Raw genomic sequence first — 18,534 nt, forward strand, 5'->3', positions numbered from 1 at the left:
CCTGAATGAATCGATGTAAAATACTTGGTGACTCACAGAGGAGGTCAAGTTAAAATTCGGCCTCTCAGTAAATATTTTCAAGTTTTTGTCGGAATAGTGAACTGTGGTGAAGATGTGTATTAGTGTTATAGTCAAGGTGTGGTAGTGTGGTGAAGATGAGGTATTAGTGTTGTAGTGAAGATGTGTATTAGTGTTGTAGAGAAGATGTGTATTAGTGTTGTAGAGAAGATGTGTATTAGTGTTGTAGTGAAGATGTGTATTAGTGTTGTAGTGAAGATGTGTATTAGTGTTGTAGTGAAGATGTGTATTAGTGTTGTAGTGAAGATGTGTATTAGTGTTGTAGTGAAGATGTGTATTAGTGTTGTAGTGAAGATGTGTATTAGTGTTGTAGTGAAGATGTGTATTAGTGTTGTAGTGAAGATGTGTATTAGTGTTGTAGTGAAGATGTGTATTAGTGTTGTAGTGAAGATGTGTATTAGTGTTGTAGTGAAGATGTGTATTAGTGTTGTAGAGAAGATGTGTATAGTCTTGTAGTGAAGATGTGTATTAGTGTTGTAGTGAAGATGTGTATTAGTGTTGTAGTGAAGATGTGTATAAGTGTTGTAGTGAAGGTGTGTATTAGTGTTGTAGTGAAGATGTGTATTAGTGTTGTAGTGAAGATGTGTATTAGTGTTGTAGTGAAGATGTGTATTAGTGTTGTAGTGAAGATGTGTATTAGTGTTGTAGTGAAGATGTGTATTAGTGTTGTAGTGAAGGTGTGTATTAGTGTTGTAGTGAAGATGTGTATTAGTGTTGTAGTGAAGATGTGTATTAGTGTTGTAGTGAAGATGTGTATTAGTGTTGTAGTGAAGCTGTAGTATTAGTGTTGTAGTGAAGCTGTAGTATTAGTGTTGTAGAGAAGATGTAGTTCGAGTGTTGTGGTAGTGATCTACCCAGCGTGTGTTCAGTGGTCTCTAGAAGGATATGACCAACTGGACATTTTAGGAGACATTCTTATCATAAACAGCCTTTTAATTCCCCCAACAGGTACAAGAACAAGCACCACCAGGTACCCTCAAGCACAAATAGGGTGGTGGACGAGTGGAACAAGCTTACCAACTTTGTAGTAAGTGTTTGAACGCTGGAAAGTTTCAAAAGGAGGCTAGATAGATTCATGGATGATAGAGAGTGGTAGTAACTCTCGACAGGAGCTGCCACGCACAGGCCAACCGGCCTATTGCAGACTCCTTATTTTCTTATGTTCTTATGAATGATTTGTTTATCAGTGCTCCAATATCGACTACTAGGAGGACATCAGTTTAAGGTTACACATGTAAAAAAACAAAAACAATTGGAGTGTAGATATTTTAGTGTTCAGTGCATACGAACATGGAATTATCTCCCAGGTCATGTTGCGTCTCTATCTAATATGGGTAATTCTTTACTTTAGACCCACGCTGTTACATGCATTTTTAGCGAAAATTTTCATTAACAAATTTTGTTGTACACACCAAGATCACATGAGCTCTTTTTTCATGCATTCATTCGTGCATCGCCTTACCTTTGTCTATATTTAGGGAAGAAATGAAATGTCAGGTTTCTGTTAATCCTCTTACGTTTTCCGCACAACACACACACACCCATTATCATGTTCTTTGGAGGCCAAGATTGTGTCTGCCGCAGCCACTGTCAGCAACGGTGCCACCGCCGAGGCCTCATCCTATACGTGACGAACGAAACTAACCAGACGACGCGCCACTAACGGAAGAGACATCTACAGGGGAGCTTACTTACTATGAATCAATTGGGAGTCCATAAAATAAATAGTTCCTCTCCAAATATTCCTTGCTCTCTAGCCAGGAATACTGATAGATAGATAGATAGATATTCTGTAAAATCGTCTTACAAATTTACTTTGATTCACCGTGCATTTAGACCATCAAGGCCGGCTATAGGTTTTTTCAATGAAAAGAATTACAAAAACAGGAATATACTGTCCCAAAAAGTTTATCTATACGCCATTGACAATATTAACTCAACGACGGACACAGAATTGTTTCAGTATGACTTACGTTAATTTGTTTATTAGGAGTCACAAGTCTATCATAAAAGTTAAAGAATGTTTACAAGTGGACATAAATATTTCGTGTAAACCTTACTATCTCATGGAACTCTACACTCGCCTCTCTCCTATGAATGTTGTAGCCTTCATTTATCTTAAAGTACTAATGATGTTGCAAATAAAGACATTATCCTCGGTCTTAACCTAATATTAACCTACCTCAACCTAACCCAATCATAACCTTAACCTAACCTTTCCTGATAGTGCCTTAACATATCCTTAAGTTAACCAACTATAACATTAACAGAGTTTAAAGTTAACCTAATATAACCTTAATCTAACCTTGTAAGTAATATAACGCTAACATAATATAACCTTAACATAATATGCAGGGGCGGATCCAGGAATATCAAAAGGGGGAGAGGTCCAAGAAGTTGTGGGTGAGAACATGGCGAGCACAGGGAGCCCACATGACCAATATCATGGGCTTTTTTAGGCCATTTTGAGGCCATGTGCACTTGATATTAGGAGATATTCTGAGGTCAATAGTAATTACTTTTTTCTATACAAAAGACGCCGAGTACAATACTGCATTAAATAAAAAGTAGTGCAATTTTCTGATGAAAAGGCGGGGTCCGGACCCCCCCACCTGCATATCATTAATATCCATCAGAGTACCGCCCTCATATCTGAGGGTTGGCGACCACAGTCCTCCACTCTAAACGTTCTCGGGCTGTTTTCACCAATCCTCTGAGGTTTTGTATCTCTGGGGAGCCATTTTTTAATTCCTTCATCCATCTGTCTCTGCCTTCCCCTGGCCCTCCTGCTCTCACCTTTGCCCATTAATATTTCTGCTATTATCCCACCATCCCTAATTATATAACCAAAGTATCTTATTTTCCTTTTCTGTGCAGTTCAAGTATTTCCCTTGAAGTCTTCGCTAATCTCAGTACTTCATCATTTGTTTACTTGTCAGTGTAGCTTATTCTAAGCATTCGCCTATAACACCACATTTCAAAGGCCTCCAACCTCTTTCTGGTGTCTGCTGAAAATGTCCACTCATCTGACTCATGATACTAGTTGTCAAATACCTTCCTTCAAGAGTGATACATACTCACCAGCAGATTTTCCCTAACTTAAGTACGTTTTCATGAGAGATAGAGAAAGGTGGCATTTTATATATAGAAATACAGATACAGCAGTAATAAAGAAAATAATCCAGAATCAGAGAGAAGTAAACTAACAGACAAATAGACCATGGAGATACAAATAATGTAAAAGCAGAAATTGCCTACCAACCGTGCAGGGCTGAGGGAGGTGGGTTTGGGCAGGAGGGCTGAAGGTCGCCCAGGCCCCAGGGTCCGTATCTTACTCCGTTTAAGGGAAAGTGACTAATAACTGAACGTTTTTTGTTCAAATGATTGTCTCGGCGCTATTTCGACGCCACACTAGTTACCATATTTGTGTCGCAGGCTATGTAAGCTAGTTAGGCTCCTTCCTCCTCGGATATCCAGCCACCAAGGGAGAAATTTAACGTACGGGGATTTGAGAATATGAGTACTGTACAAGGACAAGTTATCCCCCCACCTCGCACGCATGCACCGCCCAGCCACACATTTCTTTCACAGGAGGAACAAGGAAAAGCGATTAATCACAAGAACAATAAAGATTTGTATTTTCTGATACTATAAAAAAATCCTAACCAAACAATACATAAAAAGGAAACGGAAAATAAGTACAAAATAACCGCTATTTAATTTAATACTGTACCTCTCTGTGTAACTTTTTCTTTGTTTATTATTCAGAATTTTATGGAAATTCATTACTCTATGAAAATAAATAAAGTTAAAATAAAACTTAGGAAACAATTACTCACTGCTGTTATATTCCCCTTGGTAACTGTAAGATTATGTGTATCATTGTTTCCTGGGAAAAAATTTCCTGCCCGACCACGTGATGCACACATACCCACTAATGCCAGTTCCTGTATAATTCTACTAAATATTTTACCGATTGTAACTGAAAGACAAGTTCCCAAACGAGATAATTAATATGTATATATAGACTCTAGCATAAAGTCTATTTTATGTTAGGATATCTTAGGTTCTACATTGTATATAAATGTACTCCAGTTAGAGTAATTGGCATTTATATAAACTGTTGAGCGACCGGCTCAGTCTAGCCAAATAACCAGTTGACTACAACACCACAAACCAGTCAGTTGTTGACCACGGGTGTGTGAAGAGGCATCAGTAGCTGTCCAACGTGCAACCTTACATCACCTGACAGCTCAAAACCATTCTCTGAAGATCATTTCCCAGTCAAGGTAAACCTGGATATATCTTTAACGTGTTTGATAATATATCTGTAGAAATTGGAACTACTGCAGTTCCAATGTGACAAGTGCCAGGTTATTTACCAAGGAGTACAATACATTGCATCTAAGTATTGTTGTTGATCGTGAAGATATTGTCCTGTGGTTCTATAATAATAGTTGTCGATTCAAGGTGGTGTCAACATTTTATTTAAACTTTATTTGTAAATTATTAAGGCTCGTCTGTGTATTTAAATAACAATGGTATAATGTCAAGTCTCGATTAAAACAAGAACATTATTGTATAAGAGCATAACATATGGTTATTATGACTATGTTTACCTTGATATTGTAGGTGATGAATCATAGCGCCCCCTTAGCTGTAGACAGGTGGAACTGGTGTTCTCTCTGGGCTGTAGACAGGTGGGGGGGGTCCCTCAGAACTGTAGACAGGTGGGGGGGGCTATAGACAGGTGGGGGGGTTCCCCAGGCCTATAGACAGGTGGGGGGTTCCTCAGGGCTGTAGACAGGTGTCCCTCAGGCCTATAGACAGGTGGGGGGCTCAGGGCTAAAGACAGGTGGGGGTCCCTCAGGGCTGTAGACAGGTGGGGGGGTCCCTCAGGGCTGAAGACAGGTGGTGGGGGTCCCTCAGGGCTGAAGACAGGTGGGGGGGTCCCAGGGCTGAAGACAGGTGGTGGGGGGTCCCTCAGGGCTGTAGACAGGTGGTGGGGGATCCTCAGGCTGTAGACAGGTGGTGGGGGATCCTCTGGGTCTGTAGACAGGTGGTGGGGGGTCCCTCAGGGCTGTAGACACGTGGTGGGGGTCCCTCAGGCTGTACAGGTGGTGGGGGTCCCTCAGGGCTGTAGAGACAGGTGGTGGGGGTCCCTCAGGGCTGTAGACAGGTGGGGTGGGGGCCCTCTGAGCTGTAGACAGGTAGGTGGGTCCCCAGGAATGTAGATGGGGTGGGGTCCCTCAGGGCTGTAGACAGGTGGGGGGTTCTTCAGGGCTATAGACACGTGGGGGGGTCCTCAGGGCTGCTGTAGACAGGTGGGGGGTTCTCAGGGCTATAGACACGTGGGGGGTCCCTCAGGGCTGTAGACAGGTGGAACTGGCGTCCTCCCAGAGCTAGAGACAGGTGGAACTGGCGTCCTCCCAGAGCTAGAGACAGGTGGAACTGGCGTCCTCCCAGAGCTAGAGACAGGTGGAACTGGCGTCCTCCCAGAGCTAGAGACAGGTGGAACTGGCGTCCTCCCAGAGCTAGAGACAGGTGGAACTTTCGTCCTCCCAGAGCTAGAGACAGGTGGAACTTTCGTCCTCCCAGAGCTAGAGACAGGTGGAACTGGCGTCCTCCCAGAGCTAGAGACAGGTTGAGTTTTAGATTAGTGGGCCAGCCAAGTCTCTAAAAACTAATAGCCTGAATATACCACAGGACTGTACATGTTTTCAGATGAGTGTGGTGTTGGTGCTGGGGTCAGGAGGTAGGGAGCATGCCCTTGCTGTTGCCTTGGCTGCCTCTCCTGCAGTGTCATCTGTTCTTGTTGCTCCAGGGAATGCTGGCACCCACATTACCCCCAACGTCACCAATATCTCCCTCAACTTCAAGGACCATCAAGTAAGGCATTTGTAATACTGTACAGTACTTGTCTTCTCAAGTAAAAATAAATCACTCCAGTTGTTATTATTAAAGTTGAATACTGCATGAAGGTTAGCTTTTTAAGTAATGACTAACATGGTGTACTGTAATAATACAGGTACTGTACCTTATATCTCAGCTGAGATGGACAGTATTACCACCAAGTGAGGGTATTGTAATAATTAAAAGATTTTGATAAACTTCTGCCATCGGTGTAATATTGCTTCTTTTCAGGCGGTGATCGAGGCCTGCCGCCAGAAAAATGTGAGTGTGGTGGTTGTGGGGCCTGAAGACCCTCTGGCAGATGGGCTGGCCAATTCACTCACTACTGCTGGAATTAAGGTTAGAAATTGTTATTCTATCAAATCTCACTACAGTATGTAAAAACATGTGATTACATTAATATTTAGAGTAGTTTTTTATCTCTGATGTTTAAGCCGATGGTTTGTATTCAGGAGGAAAATGTTGTAAAAGTTACATTACGGGAAACATTTTTCATGTCCATTTTTTTTTTCATATTCTTGAAGTCAGAAAATACTATACTGTATTCTTTTATGGTAAAATGGCCTTTAAGTTGTTGGTTCAGGAGTGCAAGAATTGTAAAAAATTACCTTGTAAACTTAATTAAGAGGTATTATTATTACATTAACAGGTATTTGGACCCACTAAAGAGGCAGCACAGATCGAGTCGAGCAAAGCCTGGGCTAAGGACTTCATGGTGCGTCATGAGGTGCCCACAGCTGCATATAGAACCTTTACCGATGCTCAAAAGGCCAAAGACTTTATAAAAACGTGAGAAATATCATGTTATTAATTGGGTGAATATATTGATAAAAAGGGAAAAGATGTGTAATAGAAAAACTTGTGTTGGTAGTTTGCTTCTTTTATGTCAGAGTTGGATGATGTATCTTCCATGTCAATGTTATCGGTGTTTGCTTATACTGTACCATGAGTTGGATCAAAAGTCATGAGATGTGAAGAAAATTTATTCTGTGTCATAGTTAAAAAGATATTTGATTCTTCTAACAGAGAGGTTGTTAACTGTTTATTCCACAACAGGGAGACATGGGCTGGCTATGTGGTAAAGGCTTCAGGACTGGCAGCAGGGAAAGGTGTGGTGGTAACAGACTCCTGCATTGCTGCCATTGAAGCTGTGGACACTGTTTGTAAGAACTTTGGGGCAGCAGGGGAAACTATAATTATTGAAGAACTTCTCGGAGGTGAAGAAATTTCTGTAAGTATTTTGAAATTAATGGACCATACATATGCTTATCCAATATAAATGTACTGTAGTGGAGTAATTTTGAAGTGCTGTGAGCATGTCAAGAATTTTCCGAACCAGTTAATTTTTTCGTGAACCAATCGCATTAATTTTAGGACAGAGTACTGTACAAAATTTATTAATTTAGGACAGAATTCATACTGACTTCATAAGATTTTAATGCCCAAGCTGACATACCTTGTGCAGTACAGTACTACCAACTTGATATGATAAATTAATCTTATTTGGAGTAATTTTTTTTAATATGGGAGCCTGGAAAATATAATACTGCACAGTACTATAGTAAAAGTGTTCCATAAGTAAAAGTGTTCCATAATGTAGATAGATCCAGGAGTTTTAAAAAGGAGGTGCAGTGGCTCTGTCCCCAAGTTGGGAGAGGTTTGGCAGGCATGTAAAAAAGGTCAGTAGGGTTTCTGGAAGAGGATTATAGGGATTTTAGGATTTTAACAAGAGGGATCATGATTGTAGAAAGACAAACACAAAGTCACTTACATTTATGGGTTACACATCTAGAAGCCTTCTGGATCTACCAGTGTGTTTTTTGTTACTCTACCGTTCTCATTAACGTTGATCAGGTGTTGTGTTTCACTGATGGAAATACCGTAACTGTGATGCCTCCAGCCCAGGATCATAAGCGCCTTCAGGAGGGTGATCAGGGACCAAACACTGGAGGAATGGGGGCCTACTGCCCATGCCCTCTGGTGTCACAACAAGAGCTTCAAACAATAAAAGAAACTATACTTGTGAAGACTGTCAGTGGGCTACGAAAAGAAGGCATACCCTTTGTTGGTAAGTTTATACTTTTTTTTATTTATTTTATTATTTTTCCCACCACTCAAAGGCTTACTAACTGTTCAGGCGATTGGTCTATCCAGTGTTAGTACAGGAGGAAACTGGACTCTGGGAAACCTGTGATGTTTGGTAAGGTCACACAGAATATCACCCTTCTCATGCATGTCTGGGCCAAGCAGGATTTGAACCCTTGACATATTGAAAGAGATGCACACATTACTGCTGTACCACTAACACTGATGGTGGATTTTGAAGAAAGGAAAATCTTTTGCCAAGTTGAAGTATGGGAGTATGTGGCTAGGCAATTTGGGAAGATTCTAAGACATGCCATTATTTATATTGTGATTGTTATAAAAGATAAGGATTGGTATAAGCATAGTTTCATTTAGGAGCGAACTCGTAACAATGGTTTTAAATTAAACAAATTTAGATTTAGGCGCGAAAATAGAGTAGTGGGCGAGTGGAACAAGTTACCAAATATTATCATTAACTCGAATACGCTGGATAGTTTCAAACATAGGTTGGATGGATATATGAGCAATAGTATGGACCAATAGGCCCGCTGCAGTTTCCTCCATTCGTACGTTCTTATGAAGTACAATACATCAGTTGTGGTACGCTAAAATGGGAACCATAAATGAAAACAATTTTCAGTAACAGACTTATTCCTTACCATTTTTGGTGGGCTTTTTGTGAGGTAAGACTGCATTTATCTTTTAAAGAAACATTTAAAGTTGCTGGTCAATGTGCATTACCATCCAGCACAGTATTAGAGGTACCACCAATTCTGTGTTGCAGGGAGGCAGCATGCTTGTAATGTTTTGTACCTTTTTTGCTCAATTGTTTTAGTGTTTGTTCAGTTTCTTTGTTTCCATGTCATACCAGAGCAGCTTTGTTCTGAGGATATTTGTCCTTTGGTCCCTAAGCCCTTATCTTGCATTGAATACAATAATTTTTATATTGCCGAGTTTTCTTAAACAAATGTTCTCGGGTCTGATCTTGTGAAGTAACCTGAGGCTAATGTTCATGGTTTATTGCAAGCAGTCTGTAAATAGTCATAAGATACAGTATACCAGCTTAAGTATACCTCAGTAGTGTTGTACTGGACACCCAGTGGGTGATGGTCCTCTTTTATATTGCAGGAGTGTTGTATGCAGGTCTCATGATTACATCATCAGGGCCAAAAGTACTTGAATTTAATTGTCGTTTTGGTGATCCAGAAACCCAGGTCCTACTTCCCCTTCTGCTGTCAGACTTTTATGACATCATCCTGGTAAGTTCTTGTTCCTCATAATATGTTGCCAGAGAATTAGCTAATTTATACTGTTAATATTAACTCAGATTCTGAATTTTATGCAGTATAAGATACTGGAATGTTTGGTCTTTTCTTGTTTCTTGAAGATCAAGTAATGGATTATATTATTGTACAGGGTTGTGTTGAGGGACGGCTGTCAGAGGTCCCTGTCAAGTTCGATGAGAAGAACACATGTGTGGCCGTTTGCTTGGTCAGTGGTGGCTATCCAGGATCCTATCCCAAGGGAAAACCTATAACAGGTGAGACTTAGTGATGAATGGTGAAATGTACCTTGAGCATCATTTTTATTAATCTATATTTTCTCTAGATGTAAATTTTGCAATACAAGTATCTACTGTATTTATATCCCATACTAGAAATCAATTTATTTATACCTGTATAACAGAAATGTTAAACTTAACTAAATTTTCATGTATAGCTTTGATAGCATTTGGACAAAATGATACTGTTTGACATTATAATTAATAAGATCTTGCAAAATTTTATATCTGTGCAAAACAGTATGACAGGTTGCAGTAAATCTGTTGTTAGTACATGCATATTCATGACTGCATAGTGTACAGTATAGGGGTTTAATTACTTTCTCCAGGACTGTCAGATGTGTGTGAGGAGGCCGGGGTGCAGGTGTACCACGCTGGCACAAAGCTTGATGGTAAAAGACTCGTAACCTCTGGTGGCAGAGTCTTGGCTGTTGCCGTCACTGATCCCAGCCTTGTAACAGCTGTTGCCAAGGCTACAATGACAGCCAGCAGAGTAATGTTTGATGGTGTTTTCTTCAGGAGGGACATAGCTGCCAAAGCTATTGCTAGGTCAGCACATTGACCTTTTTTATTATCATCATGGTTTAATACATTATGCAATTGTATTTTGATTTTCCTTTCACATTCCAAGTAATATACATGTTTTCTGCATCTTTTTGGTGGCTTTTGGAAGTGTATCATATGTGAAGATTAGTTAAAAGCTTTAGTTAGTAACACTGATAGATACTCAAAGAATGACAAGGTTTCTTGCTTAAATTGGAAAAAAAAATGGTTTGGGGGAATTCAGGTCTTAGGAATGTTTAAAGGAAAAATATACTGTACATATATAAAATATTTTGCCAAATGAATACATTCCTCATTATGCAGTTTCATTAAATCTACTTTAAGACTATGATGTCGAGTGTGCACTGTACCTTATAAGAACCATATAAATCGAATTTACTGTACCGAAAGTATAAGAATCCATTGTTTCCATAAAGATGAGAAGAGCATTAAGGTGGCAGTTATGTTTTGAAAAGTGTGTTATTTTAATGTCTGGTGAAGTAACAAAGATATTAAGCAAATGTCAAAGTGAGTGGTCCAAATTGCTGTATAAACCTAAGTTGTAGTTACAGGTATATTAATAAACTGAATGATTCACATTGATAAGAATATTAAAGCACTGAAGAATATGAAGAATATGACATCAACTTATAAAAAATTGACTTGTGTGACATTAGAATGATTGACTTTCGGGGTTCACGCTATACAGGGGGTATTTTAAACTGTGTTCTTAATATTCTTTGTGGTAGCTTACGTATTCATAACGTAGGTATGCTGTGGGACAAGGTGGAGTAACGTATCGGGACAGTGGTGTGGACATTGTTGCTGGGGAAGCTGTGGTGTCTGCCATTAAAGATGTAGCAGCCACCACTACACGCTCAGGTGTGATGGGCAGCCTGGGGTCATTTGGGGGATTGTTTGATCTACAAGCAGCAGGTTACAGCGAGCCGATATTGGTATCGGGAACTGACGGTGTTGGAACCAAGCTGAAGGTATGTAAATTTTTATATTTTGGGGTCCTTAAATCTTAATTCTGTTTATATTTACAGTACTTCTATGTTTAACTCTTGCTATCATATAGTGTTATTGTGAATAACTAATATTCCACCATATGTTGATTTATAGTCTTATTGTGAAAAGATAAACTGGATTCATATCATTGCTCAAGGTATTGGATATTTGGACCCATATTCTGGAACGGGGTGGTAATATCGACGATATATACCTAGATTTTGCCAAGGCTTTCGACAGTGTACCCCCACAAAGGCTGAAAATCAAACTGGAATGGTACGGAATTCGGGGAAATGTCCTAGCGTGGATAGAAAACTTTCTACATGACCGCAAGCAGTGTGTGGTGATTAATGGCACAAAATCATCTGTACCTGTTACAAGCGGGGTACCACAGGGCATTGTATTGGGCCCGCTGTTGTTTGTTTGTTTCATAAATGACATGCCTGACGTTGTACACTCCTCCATAAAAATGTTTGCGGATGACTCCAAGTTATTTAGGGAAATCAAGAACCAAGCTGACTGTGGAGAGCTGCAGAAGAATCTCTGAGCTCCAAGAATGGTCGAAGAAATGGCTGCTGAGATTCAATGTCACAAAGTGTAAAGGATGCACCTGGGGCGTACCAACAGTAAGGAGGCGTATCATATGTCCCAACAGGATGAAGAAACTGCACTATTTGAGACAATGTGAGAAGGACCTACCGGTAGGTGTGTGTTGACAATGAGCTGAAGTTCTCAGGCCATTGCGAAAAGAAGGTAAATCGGGCAAATAAATTATTGGGTCTTATAAGAAGGTCGTTCAGATATCTAGACGGTCCGTCCCTTGTAACAATCTTCAAGAGTGTAGTGCTTCCTCATTTGGAGTACTGTCACCCCGTCTGGTCCCCAAGATATACTAGGGACTGTCAGTTGGTTGAAAATGTTCAAAGGAGAGCCACCAGACTGGTGCCTGCACTTCGGCACCTCAACTACCCTGAGAGATTGGAGTGCCTGAACTTGCCTAGCTTATACTACAGACAGGCAAGGGGCGACCTAACTGAGGTGTATAAGCATCTCAAGGGGCACTACTCAGTCGAGTGTCCTTACTTGGAGCTGGCGGACGCTCGCCCCACACGGGGTCACAGCTCAAGATTGAAGAAGCTGCAGGTCCAGAAAACTGAGGGCAAACATTTTTTGAGCGAGGGTTGTAAACTCTTGGAACAATCTGCCAGAAAGTGTTGTGACGGCACTGAGTGTAAGCTCTTTCAAGACCAGACTTGACCAACACTGGAGCAGGTTCAGGTACATTCAGGAGCCGGTGCATGCCCAGTTCTTACCAACAATTCGTAACAGAGACGTGACCCATCGCCCAAGCGGCTAACGAGTCGATTACCGGTAGTGGTGAAGAAGATAAAAGTAAAAGTATTAATGTACTATACATGTAGCTACAGTACATATACTAAGAAACAAACCAGAAAATCAAAAAGCTCTAGGATTCACACACACACACACACACACACAGAGGAAGCATCTTATGATATTAATAATTTTGTAACTACCATCTTCATATTTCTATTTTGCATTAGGAGTCTTGACTACAAAACCTCATCATCACTTACCACTGCATATTCCTCTTATCACAATACAGTACTTGAATCTAACTCTTCTTTACCAGGTGGCACAAGCAGCATGTATACACAATACAGTGGGGCAAGACTTGGTGGCCATGTGTGTAAATGATGTGTTGGTTCATGGTGCAGAACCCCTATTCTTCCTGGACTACTTTGCCACTGGTCATCTGGAGGTTGGTGTGGCAGCCAGTGTAATAAAAGGTGTAGCAGATGGCTGTTTACTTGCTGGATGTGCTCTTATAGGTAAGGAGGAGTTACAACTTGGGGAGCATTTGTTGATTCACTTTAGGTAATGATTGTACTGTGAGATATTGTATACAGTGTTTATATGATACAGGTAAAAAATTGTTTATCCAGTGAAGCATTAAAGCCAGGATTAATTAATTGTGTTGGATAATATTGGAGTGGATTACAGTATTTTGATAAATATATTCAATACCAACAAACTAAATTACATATGAACTTTAGGACCATAATCTAATTGCTTATTATATGCAATGTGTGGTGAGACATGAACCATATAAAGCTCTTATTTCTCCTTGATACAGGTGGAGAGACAGCAGAGATGCCTGGGTTGTACTCCCCTGGGGAATACGACCTTGCTGGGTTCACTGTCGGAGCTGTTGAGAAAAGTGGATTGTTACCTCGAAAGAGTGAAATTGTGGCCGGTGATGTTGTGCTGGGCTTGGCATCATCTGGTCTTCATAGTAATGGTTTTAGTTTGGTGAGAAAAATTGTTGAAGCAAGTAACCTGAAGTACACAGATCCAGCCCCGTTTTCCCCAAGTAAAACTCTTGGTAAGTTTCTGCCTCTTTAATACTGTGGATGGAATATTCATTTTAGTTTGCATAAATCTGCCTCGGAAATGTTTCATGGGTCTGGTTTCAAAACCATCATACTAGTAATGTAGTGTTTTTGGTGACAATTCTACTTTGATGATTTGGTTTTACTTTAATTTAAAATAGCTGCCATGAGTATACAGCAATGTAAAACTTTATTTCTGAAGGTAAAAAGAAGATACTACAGTACCATCTTCTGTTTTAAAATTTCAAAGGCAATAAAGGGGTTAACTTGGATTTAAAATAGATGTGTGAATCCAGCTTTCATTGATCTACCTTCAGGGTCCGAGCTTTTGACACCAACAAGAATCTATTCCAAGGCTGTGATGGCTGCCCTGCACAGTGGTCTAGTGAAGGCAGCCGCTCACATCACTGGTGGTGGCTTGATGGAGAACCTGCCACGTGTCCTCCCAAACAACCTGACGGCCACACTTCAAGCTACCAAGTGGCACATACACCCCGTCTTCCACTGGCTTGCTGCTCATGGTACAGTGATAACTATACATACTTTCAAATATTAACTCATTAACCCCTCCCTTACTGCATGGCTGTGCTAATTATACCTAATGGTAATACTGTAGAAGTAAGAAAACTGAAGTTGATAATCACACAAAGGAACAAATGCAAAGAATACAAAGTGTGATGGAGGAGGTGGTAGCAGAATTGGAGTGAACGGTGAAGTAAGAAAGGATAGATCACAAGCCAGAGAAGAATTGTGAAAAGGTTGTTTGATAGCAATAATTAATATATGTTAAAAGGAGATGATAGTGCATGTAGTAAGGAAAGGATTAAGCATTATAATGCAAGAAGAGTTCTTGCTAATCTGAAATATTATGAGTTTAGATTTGTTTCAAAACTGATCAACAGCTGTATAATTTCCTTTAACAACATGTTAACACAAATAAATATACAGAATAATGTATTTAAACTTATTTTACTGGAACCGAGACAGGCGTGAGCAGCAGTGAGATGGCTCGAACATTCAACTGTGGTGTGGGTCTCGTGCTGGTGGTGGGGGCAGGAGAGGTGACGCAGGTTACTCAGCTTATCTCGGACAACCAGGTTTTTGTCATCGGAACACTGAAAACACGACTGGAAGGTCAGAATCTTATGTTGCTAAGTATTATTGTTTCAAATACCTAACTCATAACACTGAAGCTTTTCCTCTTTTCTGCCTGGTTAAATTTTGAACTACAGTATTTCCAAGTTTTCACCAGTTAATAACACCACACATTGTTTCTCAAAGCAGCACCTTCCAGCTGTACTTGGCATTCACTCGACTTCCTTTTTGTGTCGTCAAATACTAAAGCATCATTCATACCCCTCTATCTTCCATCATTTTCAAATCTAAATCTTATTACTGTATATGCCAAGACCTTTCCTCACTTCTGAATCTGTAAAGTCAAGAGCAAGAGACGGGACACACCCATAGCCTGCAATGCACCCATATCAGAGCTACACATTTATTTCTACACTTGATCTGATACATTACACTGACATACACTGTACAGTTTACCTCTACTTCCTCCATAGTAACCCTTCAAAACTTATCTTGCCTTTTATTTACCATAGTTTCAAAATATTCCATAGTTTATTTCCATAACTTGTACCACAATTTCGTATGTTTAAAATAATTTACCATATTTAGTTTACATTTTATTTTTTCAGTTCTTGTAGTAAATGACCATACAGCCATACCTCTGTAAATCTAGCTCTTAACTCTTTTACCATTCCTAAACAACCAATATATGAGCTATTTGTTCAAGAGGACAATCTTTCTGAATTGTTCTTCTACATATCATTTACTTTTTGTACAAAGATATATAATCTACAACTACAGTACTGGTGCTACAAAATAAGCTTCACTCCAGACTTGTACCTAATTCAAATGCATGTCATTCCACCCACTTTGTAAAATGTCCTTCCTATCACACTGAATTAATTGTTTTTCATCCCTTATTGCTCTCATCTTTTAAAATAGTTTCCCTAAAAAATTTGCTTCTACATCTCTTTTCTTTAGGATGCAGTATCAATGTCTGGGGTTATATTTTCACTCTTGTAATTTATTTTTTTCTATTGCACAGGATGCCTGGAATCAAGAGCACACCATCTCTCCCTCTCCTATTACTTCATCAGTTGTTCTTTCTGTCAAGTGTTACAGCAATTAATTTGTAGTTCTCTTTATTTTTTCATTTAATGTACAATAAAGAAATATCCCGCCCCACGCCTGTGATTCCCTAAAGTAGGGTCTCCACAGGTCATGATTGAGAAACCGCTAATCTTCAAAATCCCCCAACACCCTGTAGCAGGGTCTCCACAGGTTGTGATTGAGAAGCTGGATTATGTATTTGGAACTGGTGCAGCCTCCATTCTTCCCTTGTGCCCTTTGCTGACAACTCCACATAGAAAGGTTGCGGTGCTCATCTCTGGTTCAGGAACTAATCTTCAGGTTAGTTTTTCCTGTCATTTGGAGTTGGAGTAAAATTTGTTACATTTATGATAGTTTTCTACTCCAGAATGGTGATTGATTTGATTAATATTCTAATGTAATATATAAGTGAGGAAGTAAAACAAGCGGACTAATTTGCTCTGGGAAGTATCTTAAGGTTAGTTTTTAATTCCTCATAATCACCATTTTATGGCCATTTTCCACACTTGCATGAGTTAGCCATGATTAACTCTTTGGACAGTGATCCCAATTGCCACCAGGGAAATTTGAAGCCAGTAGCTGGGTATTTTATGTAGGACTTTTAAGAACCCTCTCGGCTGCCAAGGCAGGGTCACCTCTACCTGAGGTAATCAAATTTGATTAACTGCATACATTACTTATTGTGCAAGTTACATTTTCAGTGTACTTAGAGGTTAAGTCATTATGTTGATCAGATATGATAAAGGTGTTTTAACAGTGTACATGGATTCCAGGCACTACTAGATCATACACGATCAGGGCTGAGTGCAGCAAAGATTGTTCTGGTGATCAGCAATGTTCCTGATGTCAAAGGTCTTCAAAGGGCAAAGGATGCTGGTGTTACTACAGAGGTGAGCCATGGTGGTGCTGGGTACTGCTAGGAAGTACAGTTCAGAAGATTAATTATTCATGATAGGGGATTATCCCCAAATAATTATGATAATTTGGTAGCTTTTTATTTATTTTTTTTAAGGGCGAGGCAGTATACTGTATTGCATTAAATAGACGATTTAAATCTTGGTGATCTTATTATTAAACTTCACATTTGCAGGTGATTCCCCACAAAAACTACAAGAATAGGCAGGAGTTTGATGCAGCTCTGACAGTGGCACTGAGGAAGGTGGAAACTGAACTCATCTGCCTAGCAGGGTTTATGAGAATCTTGACTGGTGATTTTGTGAAGACATGGAGGGGGAAACTTCTCAACATACATCCATCATTGTTACCATCCTTCAAAGGCATGCATGCACAGAGGCAGGCACTACAGGCTGGGGTGACACTCACTGGCTGCACTGTGCACTTTGTTGCTGTAAGTCAATCTTCAACTTCTTCATGAAGAAAATTTCAGAAATGATAGTTGTTGCACAATGCAAGTCGTGAGAACTTCAGTTAGTTGGATTCTTGGCTACTTTATACCTGTACAAATGTTTCAAGGGTTACTGGATTCTTTCACCAAGAGGATATGGAGGTGGTCAGTGGGTGAAAGGTTTGTGTAAGGCTTTGTGTGGCCACTCATTCAGAGGGAGATAGGAGAGGAAGCAGCCAGAAATATTTCATGTTGTTGCTTGAATTTAACCAATTATTTTTTTCATGGTATTTATTTTTGATGGGTAAAGTTTGACTTGGATATCCTGATCCCATTTCACAAAAAGATCCAGGTTTTGTTGATGTATTTGTATGGAAATTAATGTACTTAAAACATGGCACTTTCCTTGTTCCAAATTAAAATATTCCTTTAACTCTTCAGGAAGAAGTTGATGGAGGGGCTATTGTAACACAAGAGGCGGTGCCAGTCTTACCAGGAGACACTGAAGATATTCTGGCAGAGCGCATCAAAACAGCTGAACACAAAGCTTTCCCAAGGTAAGTTGCATGATCACTTCATTTTAGAATACTGGTAACCACACTTCATGAGTAAACCATTTTTCACCTGGTTTATTTTAATCTCGACCTATAAATACTTGAGAAAGTTACAAGGTATGCTAGTACAGTAATCTATACTTAGATATGTATACCAAACTTCAGATAATTTAATTTAGTACAATAACACACACACACACACACACACACACACACACACACACACACAAGATGTACCGAGATGTACTTACTGTTAATTATAAAATTATTCTTGACAACATTCTAAGTGAGATATTAGAGTGTGGGACTAGGGCAGTGACTGCCTGAGATAACCATAGTGTCTTTTGTGTTGACAGAGCAATGGAGATGGTAGCAAGAGGTCAAGTAGTTCTTGGAGACGATGGTTGTTGCAGCAGATAGTAGCAGCCTCCCTGTACTACATGCAGTAGCAGAAATTCCCCCTTGGAAACAGCTCAACAATTTTAGTGGCATAGCTTGTAGAGTATTATACATTGCTCAGTTGCAGAGGACATAAACTTTGTTGTGGCACCCAAAATATACAAACTTTTTTTTTCCATATCATTACACTTACTTGAATTATTGTAAACATCTGCTTTATATTATTTATGATCTCGGGTTTTAAAAGCTGTGGTTTTCCAAAGAAAAAAAACATTGGTTCCTACACTGAACGGTTTGTCCATGACATCAGATTTACATAATGTTTCAGCAATGTACAAATATTGGTTATTACTGATGGTTAAAGCACCTTGCTTATATACTAGTTAGTTGATATTGTTGGTTTTTGTATTACAAATTAAAAAGATATGCAATATACATTTTATTTTTACT

General features: G+C 39.7%; 1 protein-coding gene across 3 annotated transcripts; it reads left to right on the plus strand.

Annotated features, from left to right (window-relative positions):
* The first annotated feature begins 4,234 nt into the window (after positions 1-4,234).
* Positions 4,235-18,519, plus strand: LOC121860996 (trifunctional purine biosynthetic protein adenosine-3-like). Of its 3 annotated transcripts, none has more exons than XM_042358434.1 (19): positions 4,235-4,367; positions 5,803-5,967; positions 6,223-6,330; positions 6,641-6,780; positions 7,048-7,222; positions 7,846-8,059; positions 9,205-9,335; positions 9,493-9,616; positions 9,967-10,186; positions 10,950-11,172; positions 12,843-13,041; positions 13,347-13,595; positions 13,920-14,123; positions 14,590-14,736; positions 15,944-16,086; positions 16,560-16,676; positions 16,877-17,134; positions 17,573-17,688; positions 18,042-18,519. In XM_042358434.1, exons 2-19 carry the CDS (start codon positions 5,803-5,805, stop codon positions 18,103-18,105), a joined length of 2,997 nt encoding a protein of 998 aa, XP_042214368.1. In that variant the 5' UTR covers positions 4,235-4,367; the 3' UTR covers positions 18,106-18,519. The 3 variants fall into 3 exon arrangements, with proteins under 3 accessions (XP_042214368.1, XP_042214369.1, XP_042214370.1); XM_042358435.1 differs by having other exon boundaries at positions 15,947-16,086; XM_042358436.1 differs by lacking the exons at positions 15,944-16,086; positions 16,560-16,676; positions 16,877-17,134; positions 17,573-17,688; positions 18,042-18,519 and adding an exon at positions 15,722-15,936.
* Positions 18,520-18,534: the final 15 nt, after the last annotated feature.

The sequence above is a fragment of the Homarus americanus genome, unplaced genomic scaffold (genome assembly GCF_018991925.1).
Source record: "Homarus americanus isolate GMGI-L3 unplaced genomic scaffold, GMGI_Hamer_2.0 scaffold52806, whole genome shotgun sequence".
NCBI classification, from domain to species: Eukaryota; Metazoa; Arthropoda; class Malacostraca; order Decapoda; family Nephropidae; genus Homarus; species Homarus americanus.

Bases quoted from the DNA above. Each gene is read 5' to 3' on its own strand.
- LOC121860996 (XM_042358434.1), top strand. From the start codon at position 5,803: ATGAGTGTGGTGTTGGTGCTGGGGTCAGGAGGTAGGGAGCATGCCCTT. The intron at 6,781-7,047 runs GTGAGAAATATC...ATTCCACAACAG, and splicing joins GCCAAAGACTTTATAAAAAC to GGAGACATGGGCTGGCTATG. The intron at 17,689-18,041 runs GTAAGTTGCATG...TTGTGTTGACAG, and splicing joins GAACACAAAGCTTTCCCAAG to AGCAATGGAGATGGTAGCAA.